We start from the raw sequence: 14,407 nt of genomic DNA, 5'->3' as shown, positions 1-14,407 counted from the left end.
TAAAAAGCCCCACTCTTGTGTTGGGAGGGCGTCTCTGCCCTTTGCTGTTTCCAGGGAAGCCTCGTGGGTCAGATCTAAGTATCCTGCAGGCCAGATCTGGCCAGAGGGCCCTGAGTTTGACACCCCTGTCCTAGAAAGTGGCTGCAGCTCATGCTATGTGTCAGCATGTGGGAACCATAGGGACTCTCCCAGCCCTAGTAACTTTGCTAATTCCTGGGCTAGTGACTGGAGTACTGCTGGGGAATGACTCCAATTAACATTTCAATTTCTCCCAGTGCCACTGATGCAGAGAGGCGCAATGTGCCATATATATATGGTGCATGGTTCCTCTCTGCATCAGTGGCAATAACCGTTTCTTCTTCGTTTACTTAGACATCAGCTGCCATCATTTTGGAAGGCATTTTACTTATTAAAAATTGGCAGTACAATTGCTCCTTATTTTGAAATAAAGTCTTTGAAAAAGAGGATTTTTTTCTCTGTTTTGTGCAGCTTGTATTAAAGTGATTTAATCCCTCTAGTGAGTAAAAACATGCACAGCTGGAGGAGTAATTAACTGCAGAATTAACTAGTAAACAAAAGAGCTTGCAAAGCCAATGGCCCTAATCCATGAATTGGTCCTCATCTTCATTATTCAGTAGCATCCTTCCTGTTATGATCCCTACCTTCTTACCGAGCTTCGGTTATTTATTTACGTCTTACATTTTGTGACCCCATCACAATTCAGCTCTTGGCAGCTGATATAATAGGAAGCAAAGTCAAAGCATCTGTTACATGTTTAAAAACATAAAACAAAAATTCATAACTGGAAGAGCAAAACAAAAATATGGAAAACAAAAGAGAGGCGCTGAACAGGTTAATAGCTCTGATTTCAGTATCCTGAAACACAATTGAGCCCAAAATTTTTGTTGCTGTGAAACATTTGTTAAGGGAATTTTGCCTCATATTACGACTTTTTGTGCCACAGTTGTTAAGTGAATTCATAGATTTTTTTAGATTGTTTTTTCAGGTCGTTTTTTTTGGTGCGGAGGCCAAAAATGGTTTTTGTTTTCCTGTTATAAATTTCCTGTTATAAATTTAGGTGCATCTTATAGTCAGGTGCGTCTTATAATCTGAAAAATACGGTAAATAGTTTACTGATAGCTTGTTTATCTGGGGTATTGTTTACTTCTTGATTGATGGTCTAGTATTAATCTCTGATAATCTGGGTGTTGATTGCTGGTGAGGAGGTGTTTTCATCTCCACTCCTTTTGGGGGGCACATCCATTTAAAGAGTGATGAATACCATACTACAGCTGAGACAATGTAATCATTGTCTGAAACCATTTGTCTGAAGAGGTGTAGGGTTTCCTAAGCAGGGGGGTGGACTAGAAGACCTCCAAGGTCCCTCCCAACTGTTACTCTGTTATTCTGTTAACTCATACTTCTATTCTATTCTATTCTATTTTATTCTATTCTAAATGTATACTAGAAATAAAATCACCTGCATTATCTCTGCTCCAGGGCCAAGGATTGAATATATTGGTGTAGAATTTTTTTTTGCCACATCAGAGGTGAGCGACCTTCTTCCTGAGACCACAAATGATGCTTGGCTTATTTTCAGAAGTTGTTGTTATTCAAATGCATCTCTACATGTGTGTTGGGGATGAGGAGAATGTAAAAAAAAAAATCAATAGCAGCCATGGCTATGCAACTGAATCCCTATTCTCTTTTTAAATGTGCAGCCCATCTAAAAAGGGGAGATGTCTGATCTTGTGATTGAAGCTGCCATCTTGTCTTTTCTGACCTTCCTCCACAAATGCCCCTCTTGCATTCAATTGTTTCAACTACCTCATAGTACCAATTGGTTTTTTCCTCTTTCCCTTTTCTGGGTGTGTCCAGAAAATATGTGTGAGAGACATATTTGTAAAAATAATAAACACAGGATACAAATAAACAGATAGACAGAAAGATTATAGATAGATGGATGGATGGAGAGATAGATAGATAATAGATAGACAATAGACAGATGATAGCTAGCTAGATAGCTAGATAGATAGGCAGGCAGGCAGACAGACAGACAGACAGACAGACAGACAGATAGACAGACAGATAGATAATAGGTAGGTAGATAGGATGGATAGGAAGGAAGGTAGGAAGGTAGGTAAATGAATGGATGGATGGATGGATGGATGGATGATAGGCAGAGGTGGGTTGCTCCTGCTTCGGCAGAACCAGTGGTGGAATTCAGGCCTGGGTTGCAGAACCGGCAGCAACTCAGGCCTGCCACCTTTGGGCCACTGCCATTTTGGTTTTTAGTGACTGCGCATGTGTAATTCAGTGCAAATTGTTCTGTGTATGCGCAAAGAACAATTTACACTGAATAGCACACATACATGCAGCGTGCCTTGCACGCGTTGCTCGCAGGTTGCAAACCTGCAGTACCTGTAGTAAAACCAGCAGCAACCCACCCCTGATGATAGGTAGTTAGATAGATGATAGGTAGGTAGGTAGGTAGATAGATGAATGATAGATGATAGATTCTATCATCTATCAATGACAGATGTTAGATGATAGATGGTAGGTAGTAGGTAGGTGGTTAGGTAGGTAGGTAGGTAGGTAGGTAGGTAGATAGATAGATAGATAGATAGATAGATAGATAGATAGATGATAGATAGATAGATAGATAGATAGATAGATAGAATAAGCACATAAAAGAAAGAACTGAAAAAAGGCTACCTCCAAAAGTGTTGCTCTGCATCACGACCCTTTGCGTCTATTTTTCTAACAAGAGTGGGACTTTTGAAGCCACCTTCGGTCCAAAAAGATATTTGTGCGCACTCAAAGATTGTCAAATTATGATTAAGTCAAACTCTAACAACTCTGTTATTGTGACTCATGAGAAGGGAGCTAACAGAATACTTTAGAAATTAATGGTTGCTACGGGATGACAGCTGGGTAAGCAATTACAATAAGTATTTAGCTCAGGTCGGGCACAGGAAGTAGCCTCAGTATATATTTATGTCTTTTAAAAAACAAAATTATACGCCACGTGTCACAATGTTCATCTCCAGGTTGTGTACATTTTATGCAGTTGACAATGCTTCCAACCATAGTAATGAGACTCTTTAATATTATGCCCAGGACAAATGGAATAGTGATATTATTGGATGTCAAGTACCAAAGTAAATGAGGTTTTCAGCACTTGCTTGCCTTGTGGTGAAGCAGCAACATATTTTCTCTTCAGCAGAAGGCAGAAGGCTGATCTCCTAGAGCTGGGATCTGCACCTTTATTTTGCTAGCATGTATGTTTTGTATTTTGGCTTAGTCATATAAAAATCATCACAAAAATATCTTCAGATGTCACATGCACATCATTTGAAAACACATGTGAAAACATATGAGAGAACATTTATTGCATGAATGGGCAGTCATGTGAGTTTTGAAGGTATTTTTCACTTGTGATTTATTATTTTACTTCATAATTTTTGAGAAATATTCTGAAGATCCATGAAGATGCAATCAAGTGATAATATGGGAGCAGTTTGCTGACCATTAACTGTACAACTAAATTCTGGCTGGCATATGAAACTAAGTTATGAATGGAGAATGTGTGGCCCTTATGCACTCAGTAGCTCTAGTTGGCATATTCAAGAGTGAGATGTTCTGGTAACAGTTTGGTAACAGCTGAAAATACCCTAGATTTCTAAATTCAGGTCAATGCTATGAATATGTGCATAGGTTCATGTTAGTTAATTTAATGGTTGGTAATTGATTGATGTACATGAAGTTATTATAAATTGTCAGCGTCTACAAAGAAAGATTTTATCTCTGACAGTCCGTCCCCATCAGCATTCCAACACCCATCACTGCTATAGTTGAGTTCATCCACCTTGTTACTGGTTGTCCTCTTCTTCTCTTTCCTCCTGCCTTTTCCAGTCTTTAGGGTCTTGAGCATGGGGTTGGACTAGAAGATCTCCAAGGTCCCTTCCAGCTCCATTCTGATTCTTCTCTAGAGAACTAGGTCTTCTCGTAATATGTCCTAGGTAGAATAATTTTATTTTAGTTATTTGTACCTTGAGTAAGAACTCAAGACTTCTCTGGAGCAGGCATTTTATGACCTGTGAACAATATCTGGCTCTCTGGCTTCCCTGTCTGGTCCATGGCATGGTGGTGGTAGAGGGCAGGCCGGGGTAACAGCAGTGGCCCCCTACAACAGTTCCATTTTCTCATGTGGCCGTTTGGGAAAATTAATTGCCCACCCCTGCTTTGGAGTCTTCTCCAACACTAAAATCCAGAATGATGAATAGCTTTCTTATTGGGCTTCTTCAAACTCCAACTTTGATTTCTCGTGAGGACAAGATGTTCTCGGATTCCCAATTTTCTTAAACGCATTGCACAACTTCATGTAATGAACACAATCAAAGGCCTTTCTGTAATCAGTGAAGCACATGCTAACTTTGTTTTTTTGTTTTACTTTCTCATTGATCTAGCATTCTTCAACAATAATGTCTTATATTCCCCAGTTCTTTTTCTAAAGCCAGTTTGCACATCTGGCATCTCTCTTTCCATGCGGACTTGTTGGATGATTCTAAGCATTATTTTGTTAGCATGTGAAATTAAGGATATGTTCGTTTCAGGGGTGAAATCCAGCAGGTTCTGACAGGTTCTGGAGAACTGGTAGCGGCATTTTGAGTAGCTTAGAGAACCGGCAAATACCACCTTTGACTGGCCCCAGAGTGGGGTGGGAATGGAGATTTTACAATATCCTTCCCCTGCCATGCCCACCAAGTCATGCCCACAGAACTGGTAGTAAAAAATAATAATTTCACCACGGGATCGTTTCCACGTTCTGTCAAGTCTTTGTTTTTCATGTCCTGAGTAATAATAAGATATTCTGACTGAAAGTGCCCTATCTCAGCCCATCTTAATTTGTTGATGCCAAGCATGCCAATTTGTAATTGTTTCATTTCATCTTTCACTCTGTTCAGCCTTCTCATTTTTATGCTGCTTCTGATAATTCTGTTTTTGCAACTACAGATTTTCTTTCCCATATGACTAGACGTCCCAAAGGCTTTAATAGAGCCACATCTTAAACACCATTAGTACTCCAAAAGAACCTCAGCGCTTCCTTGATACCATGTTGAGCATCATCCAACCTGAGGGCACCCATCATCCTGTGGTACATCATCATCATTTAAGAATTTCTATTCATGTGGGTTTTTTGGTTAAAAATATGGGAAGGGTTTGCCACTGCCACCTCCTACGCAGTATGAATTGATTCCTTTGAGATTATCACTAAAGTGATAATCTGCCTCTGGCACCTTCCAATGGTCTATGTTGCTGCCACCCAATCTAGGTGTCTGCTTGCTTTAGCTGGGCAGCTGGAATGACCTTCACAGCTTGGGTGACCCTGGTGGGCATATATGCTCTTGATATGTCCCCCCAATGTTCTTTGCTCATCCCTTCCAGCAATGCTCTCCTGCCATAGTGGGATTTGAGGGGGCAGGATTTTTTTTTTTTCCCTAGCAATAGCAGTAGACTTATATACCGCTTCATAGGCCTTTCAGGCCTCTCTAAGCGGTTTACAGAGAGTCAGCATATTGCCCCCAACAATCTGGGTCCTCATTTTACCCACCTCGGAAGGATGGAAGGCTGAGTCAACCCTGAGCCGGTGAGATTTGAACCGCTGACCTGCTGATCTAGCAGTAGCCTGCAGTGCTGCATTTAACCACTGCGCCACCTTGGCTCTTAATACAGGATTTAATACATACAGTAGCTAAAATTAGATTCAGATTCAGTATTAGCTAATAGAGGCATATTCTTCCTGATTACATCTTCCAGATCAGAATTTAGAGCTGACTTTAAGAAAAAGGCTTCATGAGCCGACAAACCCTAACACGATAATTGCATGTTGGAACAGGCTTAAGTGCTTATAGAGTTACCTGCAATATGCTCAGTATTGCTACATTGCCTCTTGCTGCAAATGGCATAATTCTACTTGCAATTCACAAATCCATCCCTGTCTGCAATCTCTCAGTAACTCATTTAATCTCCTTGATGAATGTAGCAGCACCCAGAAAAGTATGAGGTATAACATTGCTAGGATGCTCTGTTGAAATGACAGGTATGATTGCTGTGCTGATTAAGAATATATTTCATTTGCATCCCATTTCAGTTCAAAACCTACAAAGGGGTTTAAACCACTGCTTTTCAACCTTGGCAATTTAAGATGGGTGGACGTTAGCTCCCAGAATTCCCTGGCCAGCAATAAGGTGGGAGGATTCCCCAGGAATTCTGGGGTTGAAATCCATACATTTTAAATGTTCCCAACATTTAAAAAAAAACATTGATTTACACAAAGATAAAAATTGCAACAGCATGATGGAAATGCAGTCGAAGGCAGTAATAAAAGTAGATTTAAAAGGAAGGGGGAATATTTTAAGTATTAAATGTATGGGACAATGGCACTGTCAATCTTGGGTGTGGGAAGCCCTCCCTTTCCTAGAAGAATTAAATATTTTGAGGAATATTAAAAAAAGGCAGAATATTATATTTCCCTAAATGAAAAATGAAGAAACATGTTTTTATAGAGGCAGGAAACAGACTCGGTCTTTCTTAATAGCCCATTAAGAAAGACTGGGCCAACCTAACTATAAAACAAAAGACGTTCAGCTCCAGGATGATGGGATTAAAAAGAACAGGACATTTATTTTATTTTATCTATTTGTTTTGTCAAGCATGTATAAGATAATAGATATAAGTACCTACAAGATTATGAATATATGAAATGGATATAAATAAATGGGGTTGTTAGGACAGGGACGGTAGGCACGTTGGTGTGCTTAAGTACACCCCCTTACTGACCTCTTAGGAATGGGGTGAGTTGTGGGGGTTTGGGGAAGAAACCACTGAGTCAGGTAATTCCAGGCATCGACCACTCTGTTGCTGAAGTCGTATTTTCTGCAACTGAGTTTGGTACAGTTTACCTTAAATGCGTATCTATTATGTTCCTGTGTATTGTTTGCGGTTGAAGCTGAAGTAGTCATTAACAGGTAGGACATTGTAGCAGATAATTATAACTACTATGCTTAGGTCAGACTGAAGGCGGCGAAGTTCTAAGTTGTCTAAGCCCAAAATTTCAAGTCTGGTGGTGTAAGGTATTCTGTTGCATGATCCTTCAGGACATAATAGGATTAACCCACTACCATTTAGCACAAGACACAGAGTTCACTATATTTCACAATCTCTGAGGGCATTTCAAACATTGCACAAACTCACTAGCAGGATCTCTGAAATTTATAAAAATCCATATACTCATCAAACCAATTTGTCAGCTGCACCAGAAACATAAATGATGGTGGGTTCTGTTCATCATTAAACCATCTTTCCAATCAGCCTCTACGTTTCCAGTGTCTTTCTCCCAGCTTGGAACTGAACCAGATGGGGTTTCCTTCCAACATGGTGACAGGTGACCTTCTCCTGATCTTTTTATTATTTGTGGATGACAGCATCTCCTTGAAACAATTCTATGGTGAAAATAACCCTTTGGAACTCATTTGGAACTCAAGTTTATCTTTGTTTCATCTAGCTGACATCTAGCTAGGTAACGATAAAGGTTGCCCTTGCATAGTCATTCCCGACTCCAGAGGATGGCACTCATCTAATATTCTATTCTATTTTATTCTATTCTATTTCACCTGGAAAGGCTTACATAATAGGCATAACCAGAGGTCAATTAAACATTAGTAGCAGGCAGTTCTCCTTTGCAATTACCGATTCTTAATTTTGAATGTTGCATGAGCCCGCGGATAAATAGTGTTTTTGTGTGCACTTATGCACTTTTTAAAAACATAGCATCACCACTGTCACATTGACACACCCAAACCCACACACCCACGGTATAATAGATGGCAAAAATATTGAGGGAGAGAAGAAAGTCGGCTCCAGTCTATGGGCGTCCTGGGCGTGGCTTGGAGCGACCGGCTCCGCCTTCCCACATTCAACCCGCATCTTGGGCGCGGACCTGTGGTGCCGGCTCCGATCTGCCCCTTTTTTGAAGGCGGAGAGTTGCTGGTTGCTTCCTTTTCGGCAGATTGTAAGGCGACCAGGTGCGTAGGTGCCGGCATCCGCGCGGTAACCGCCCGGCCGTCCAGCAGAGGAGATCACCTGGGTTGCCATGGGCCACGCCGCCTCGTCCGAGTTGCCTGACGGGTAAGGGGCTGCCGCGAGGCCCAATGAGCGTGTCGCTGTCTCCGGTGCCGACCTCTTGTGATTCCTCCTTCTGCGTCCGGCCACCTCGCCGCCGCGACGCTGGACCTCTGCTCCTTTTTTTGTGCGTGCTGCCGCCGATTTCATCCGTCGCTTGCGGGGAGAAAAGGGGGCGGGTGGAGAGGAGATGAAGGAGTCGAGGCGAACTGAGCTCTTCCCTGAATTAAATTCCAAACAGGTTTCCGAATGTATAAAATGAAACGTTATGGGAAAAGAGCCGGCGAGCGCGGCGCGCTTTAAGAAGCGCCGGTAAATAAAAGGAGATGGGAACAGAACGCGCCCCTGACGCTCAGCTCCGCGCGGCGCTCCAAGAGGCCTTTGCCTTGGGGACTTTGCTTACGACACCAGTTAAAATCTCATCCTGATTCCAGGCTAGGGTAAACGGGAGGCGTTCTTGTGTATCCTTATATTAGCCTAGTAGTGAAATGGGCCGAGTGGTGGAAGCTGAGCCAAGGCCATCCAGTGAACTTTCTAAGTCTAAGAGGTTTCCAACTCCATTATCTCTAGACTAAGTGGACTGTTGTAACTATCATTTGAAGTACATAAAATGCCCCAAAAGTGCCTTTTTAACAGAGTTGCCTTTGGCAGAACCTGGTAACTTTGACATGACCAGAACTGGTTATAGTTTGGGACAGAATCCAGCTCATCCGATTAGCTTACAAATCGGCATATTTGTTGCATAAATGGAGCATTTCAGTTGGCTGGTTATGTGTGTCATTTAAACTTAGGCAATAGATCTCACTAAAAATCCAACTATTTTACTGCTGCGCTCAAACACATCCTCCAAGAACTGCTGATGGAAAATAGAACAGCCTCAAATTTAGCAACTGTTGGTCCTCCAGCATAGGGTTTCCACAACTTTACGATGTATGGGTTTCAATTCCAAAGAGTTCACCAGCCAGCATGATTGAAATCCATGTATCTTAAAAGTAGCCAAGATTGAGGAAAAACTGATCCAGTAGTTCCATGAGTTGACATGAGTTTTTGGGAACAGAAAATTTGAAAAAGCAGAACTTTTTCTTCCAGTCTTAATTCATTTTAATCACCATTATATATTATTCAAATGTGTGTAGATTAATGTACGTTTTATTTCTCCTTCCATTTGAGTTTATTTAAGAAATTTACTCAACTGTGACGTTCAACAATGTATGTTAAAACAAACTATAGTTTAACATGATATTTGGTATACTAATTTCTAGTATATCTTGGATATGCTTATGGGTTCCACCACAAAACTGCGGTAGACAAAAGCGCGCTCGACGAAAGCGTGTACGTGACGTCATCACAGCACGACGAAAACATCGCACTGTGATCGGTAAATGTAAAATTAAAGCGAAAACCTTACCCTAACCCCCCCAAACCTAACCCTAAACCTAACCCTAAACCTAACCCTTAACCTAACCCTAAACCTAACCCTTAACCTAACCCTAAACCTAACGCTAACCCTTAACCTAACGCTAAACGTACTTAACGTAACCCTAAACCTAACCCTAACCCTTAACCTAACCCTAACCCTAACCCTAACCCTTACCTTTATGTGAATCGGCTTGCTTTATTTTTATTTTTATTTCAATTTTAAATTTTTTTCGTCGCGCTGTGATGACGTCACGTACGCGCTTTCGCCGAGCGCGCTTTTGTCGACCGCGCTTTTGACGGGTCACGATGCTTATGGGACTCCAAAATTTAGCTTTCCTTAATATACTGCACTCAACTCCCATAATATCCTGCCAGCACTCAGTTGAAGTTTTAGTTTAATGTAATTGGAGGAGACTGAAGATTTAGAAACTGTCCTGTTTTAATCCACAGCCACCTTATTGTATTTACCATGTTTGGGGACTTCATATGTTTATTTGGAATAGAAAATTTGCAGAATACAAGTTGGGCAGATTTGAAAATATGGAAGGCATATCCAATGATAGACTTTTAACACTTTAGATAGACTGGGCAGATATGCCCACATGTGCTGAGATGAGAGTTCTGATAATGCAGGCACTGTCATCAAATATGACACAAGCGTTTAAAGCTGCTTTGAACAATTAAGAAAATAATAATCTTTCAGAGTATTTTGGCAAGCCAAAGATGCTCAAAACAATTATTATAACAGGGTTAGGGTGGCTGGATGAAAACAGAAGTGTATCGGTATGTAAATTTTTCAGTTAAAACAACCAAGCCTGGCAACCAGACAAAGGACTGGCCTCCTTTCCCTGCTGGAGTGCCATCTGTTCCTCCTCCACTGGCTTGGCTCACAAATCGGTCCTTTCTGAATCTGTCTGTGAGATCTGAGTTCTTTAGGGATGTTGAACCTGATCAGATAAATCTCTTCATCTCCGTGGGAGTGCTGGCTTGCATCTTTCCTCCAAGCAAAAACCTGATTCTCTTATGTCATACCAAGTGAGGGAGCCTAAGATCCCTAGAGTTGCCATTTTATAGAGAAATTCTCCTTCTCTTTATCATTGCATTCAGTTTGACTCTTTTCATCAGATGTGTGTAAGGATTAGATCGGTGGTTCTTAAACTGCTTGACCCAATTACCCCTTTTCTTGGTCCCAATATCATTATGTCCCCCCGCCGCCACACCCAGGCTCTACCTACTGTTTTACACCATGTCCCTAATAGGACTCATAATTGCAAATTGCTCCTTTACCCAGATTGTTGGGAGCAATATACTAACTCTGTAAACTGCTTAGAGAGGGCTGTAAAGCACTGTGAAGTGGTATATAAGTGTTATTCCTATTACCTGCATGATAAACCCAAACTAACCCCAGTTTAAGAACCACTAAATTAGAGTGTGAAGTTAGCCCTAGGCCCAGGAGTGTCCACGGGGTCAATTGAATCAATAAGACCCCCTTTTCACCTATGCAATGGTTGGGGGGGTTCAACTGTCCAGTTGTGCCAGCTGTTTTCACATGGTTGACACATTCCCCCCATCCCAATTGTGTATGTTCCTGCCTAAGGTCTAATCCACATCCCATTAGTAACCTAGGGCCCTTGAGACTGTGCAAAATACATAAACATTCTTTTATTGGATTCCTTTTTTCCCCTGACCTTTTCTCCATTTCTATTTCCTTAGTCTGGTTACAAGATCCCAGAAGATTGGAAAAACAGAGTTGCCAATCTTGACTTATTCTTTTGAGTAGGATATGGTACGAAGCATAAATATTTAGAACCTACATTGTTACATATTGTAACAAACATGTTGTGCAGTAAGATGGAATAGATCTTGTACAATATGGCACACACCAGATATATGAGAACAACTGTCATCATCTCCAGCCAGACCAATTAAAGCCTCTGCTGGTTAGGAGGTGTGTGTGTGTGTAATAGGAATTGTAGTCCTAGAAGATTGGCATTCAGACAAATCAGCCAAAGAAAATAGTAGTAAACCAATTTTACACACCAGTGAAAAGACAATGAAGAAGCTAGGAAGGAGACCAAAAGACCAAACATATTCTCTTCAGCAGCCAACATCCAGATAAGAAGGGATTAACACCAGACAAACAGTTAAGTAGAAAGCAATACCCTAATAAAGGAACCATGAAGGAGAAGACCACATCCCCACCAATATGAGCAGGGTAAGCTATTGTATATAAACAGAAAACCAATCCTATACTCACCAGGGATGGGTTGCTGCTGGCATTACTGCCGGTTCAGCTCTCAAAAAAACCATTCATCTGGAAGTTGAGGAGCTTTCTACAGTTCCAGCATTGTCATGTAGGTTTCAGTTTGCTTTTGCCTTGGGGATAAATTTTGTATGGCAGAAATTGTAATTTCGAACCACAAGAAGTAATGTGGCTGAAAATAACCAAGTCCAATAGCTGTTGTGCCTAGATTTCAAGGCTTACAATCAGTGATAATGAGACCAATGACCCAACATTTGAGGAACCATTGCTTCCCCCATTTTATATTGTGCCAGTTCAAAAGCGATGTGCAAGCAATCCTTGACCTACCACCCTAATTGAGCCTGGAATTATCTTTGTAAATTGTGCTGTCATTAAGTAGGTGAACACATGACCATGCTCGGTTTTATGACCTTTTTTTGCAGCAAATGCAAAATGCTACATTGGTAAAGTGACCGCTGTGGTTGTTAAGCAAATAATACGGTTGTTTAGCTAACCCACTGTTCACAAGGGCTGCTTTTTGCCAGAAACAAATGTCAGTTTCTAACACAAACATAATTCGTGGTCACATGATGGTGAGATGTTACAGGCAGCCATTAATTGGGGCTGGTTGCTTAGTATCCAAAATGCAATTGCACGACTGCAGGAAGAGCCCAGACATCTGAACTTCAAAGCTGGGTCATAAGTAACTTTTGTGGGGGGGAGGGTAAGTGGGTGAGGAGGCTGACATAACTTCCAACAGTTTGTAAGTGACTGCTTCCTAAATTCCAAAACCCTTCTGTGGCCAACCAGCTCTCTTGTCTCTCTTCTTTAGGCTCTCTAGCTTCCATTACTGGAGGTAATATACACAGGTAGTTCTGGACTTACAACTATTTGTTAAGTGACTGTAATAGCGGCCCTGCAAAAAAGTGACTTATGACCATTTTCACGCTTAACAACCATTGCAGCATTCCCAATGGTGGTGTGAGCAAAATGGCACTTGGATAATGCGTTTACGACAGTTGCAGCATCCCGGGATCCAAAAAAGGCCATTTATGACCTTCCCAGCTAGCTTCTGAGAAGCAAAATCAGTGGGAAAATCTGGATTTGCTTAATGACCACATGATCCACTTAACAACTACACTGATTTACTTAACTGTGCTTAAAAAGGTTGTAAAATAGAGTGGAGCTCACTTAACAACTGCCTTCCAATTAGAAATTTTGGGGTCAGTTGTGGCCATAGGTCTACCTGTAGCCATCACAACTATTAGCCTTTTGTCCTTAGATTACCACTGTAAGCAATCTAATTATTGTAAGCAACAATATATTAAGTCTTATTCCATTTTTTTTCCTCTAGGGAACTTCTGAATTATGTCTCTATGGTCCTGGGGGTGTTACTGTATCTATTTATTATATATATCTCTGTACCATTGACAGTTCGACTATTCCCTCCAGTTTTAAGAAAATTCGTCTACCTCAATTTTTGTAAGTATTCCTGTTGTTTTATTCACTTATCTCAATTGAAAATAGAAATATCTATAAATTTATTCCTGTATGCCTCTAGTAATTCACAAATCAATTACTGATTAAGGACCTGTTGGAAACCACTCAAAGTATCATTGTTTTTATCAACTTGACTAAGTAACTCTTTATTGAAAATGTCAGCTAATGCAATTGTAACCCAAACACAGTGGATACGCATTGTGCTCAAGAAATCCATTCAAAATATTATTGCAAAAGATCGACTTCATAGTCTCTCTAAGGTTTCTAAATTGCTAGTTGCTAAAGTGATGAATATACTTTTTTACATAAACAGATTAAGGAAGGATGATCAGAGTATTATATTTCACTCCATGTTCTCTCTTTTTTCCTGTGTAATCAAATAAAGACATTTTTTTTAAAAAAATGCTGTTTTCTTCATTTGAATCAGTCTTGATTCCGGCAGATATGTAGACAAGTGCACACAGGTTTCTTGACAACTGAGAGGCGGGTGGGTGAAGACATTCAGCCGAAACCATATCTAAACCAGGACTAGAACTTCTAGTTTTAAGACCAGTACTTTTAACTATGATGCCAAACAAGCTCTCCAAAGCCATGCTGATAGTTACAAGAAGCTTGTTTAAATAAAGATTGATAAAGCTAACAATTGCATAACACTAGTTTCTTCACCTGTCAGGGTAAGCATGAGAAAAAAATACATGGGGAGGTAGCCTACAGTCATAGATAAAGGAAATGCACTCCTTGATATTTTTAATTCTCTTTTCTGTTTTAAAGAGCATTTTCAAAAAAAAAAGTGTTTTACTAGCTTAATAATTACTGAACAGTACAGGGTTTTTGAGATGTTTCTTACTTGTTTCCAACTGATATTCTGATTTTCCAAAACTGGGGACTGCTTCAGATTATATCCATTTAAATAAATAAACCTAAATCTAAAAGAAGAAAGAGCCCAGCTGTTCATGTATTTAATACTTATATACATTTAAAAATAAAGAAAACTTAAATAAAAAAAGAAAAGAAAATGTTGCTGGCCCTTGATCCAAAATATCATCAGAATTAAGGTTGGAT

The 14,407-nt window shown here is 40.4% G+C and overlaps 1 protein-coding gene across 2 annotated transcripts in view; it reads left to right on the top strand.

The window, feature by feature from the left end:
• Positions 1 to 7,997: 7,997 nt before the first annotated feature.
• Positions 7,998 to 14,407, top strand: part of ABHD12B (abhydrolase domain containing 12B) — a 33,451-nt gene continuing 27,041 nt past the window's right edge. Inside the window, exons 1-2 of one of the 2 annotated variants that reach the window (XM_087728657.1) lie at positions 7,998 to 8,190; positions 13,200 to 13,327. In XM_087728657.1, the coding sequence (XP_087584783.1) occupies positions 8,156 to 8,190; positions 13,200 to 13,327 (163 nt within the window). In that variant the 5' untranslated portion in view covers positions 7,998 to 8,155. The remainder of the gene's footprint in view (positions 8,191 to 13,199; positions 13,328 to 14,407) is intronic. The other variant, XM_087728652.1, reaches the window with a different exon arrangement.

Source organism: Thamnophis sirtalis, unplaced genomic scaffold, assembly GCF_051295495.1.
Source record: "Thamnophis sirtalis isolate CommonGarterSnake01/CBP01778 unplaced genomic scaffold, rThaSir2_p1.2 scaffold_1, whole genome shotgun sequence".
NCBI classification, from domain to species: Eukaryota; Metazoa; Chordata; class Lepidosauria; order Squamata; family Natricidae; genus Thamnophis; species Thamnophis sirtalis.
Note: the sequence above shows the minus strand (reverse complement) of the source record. Positions and strands in the feature narration are given on the sequence as shown.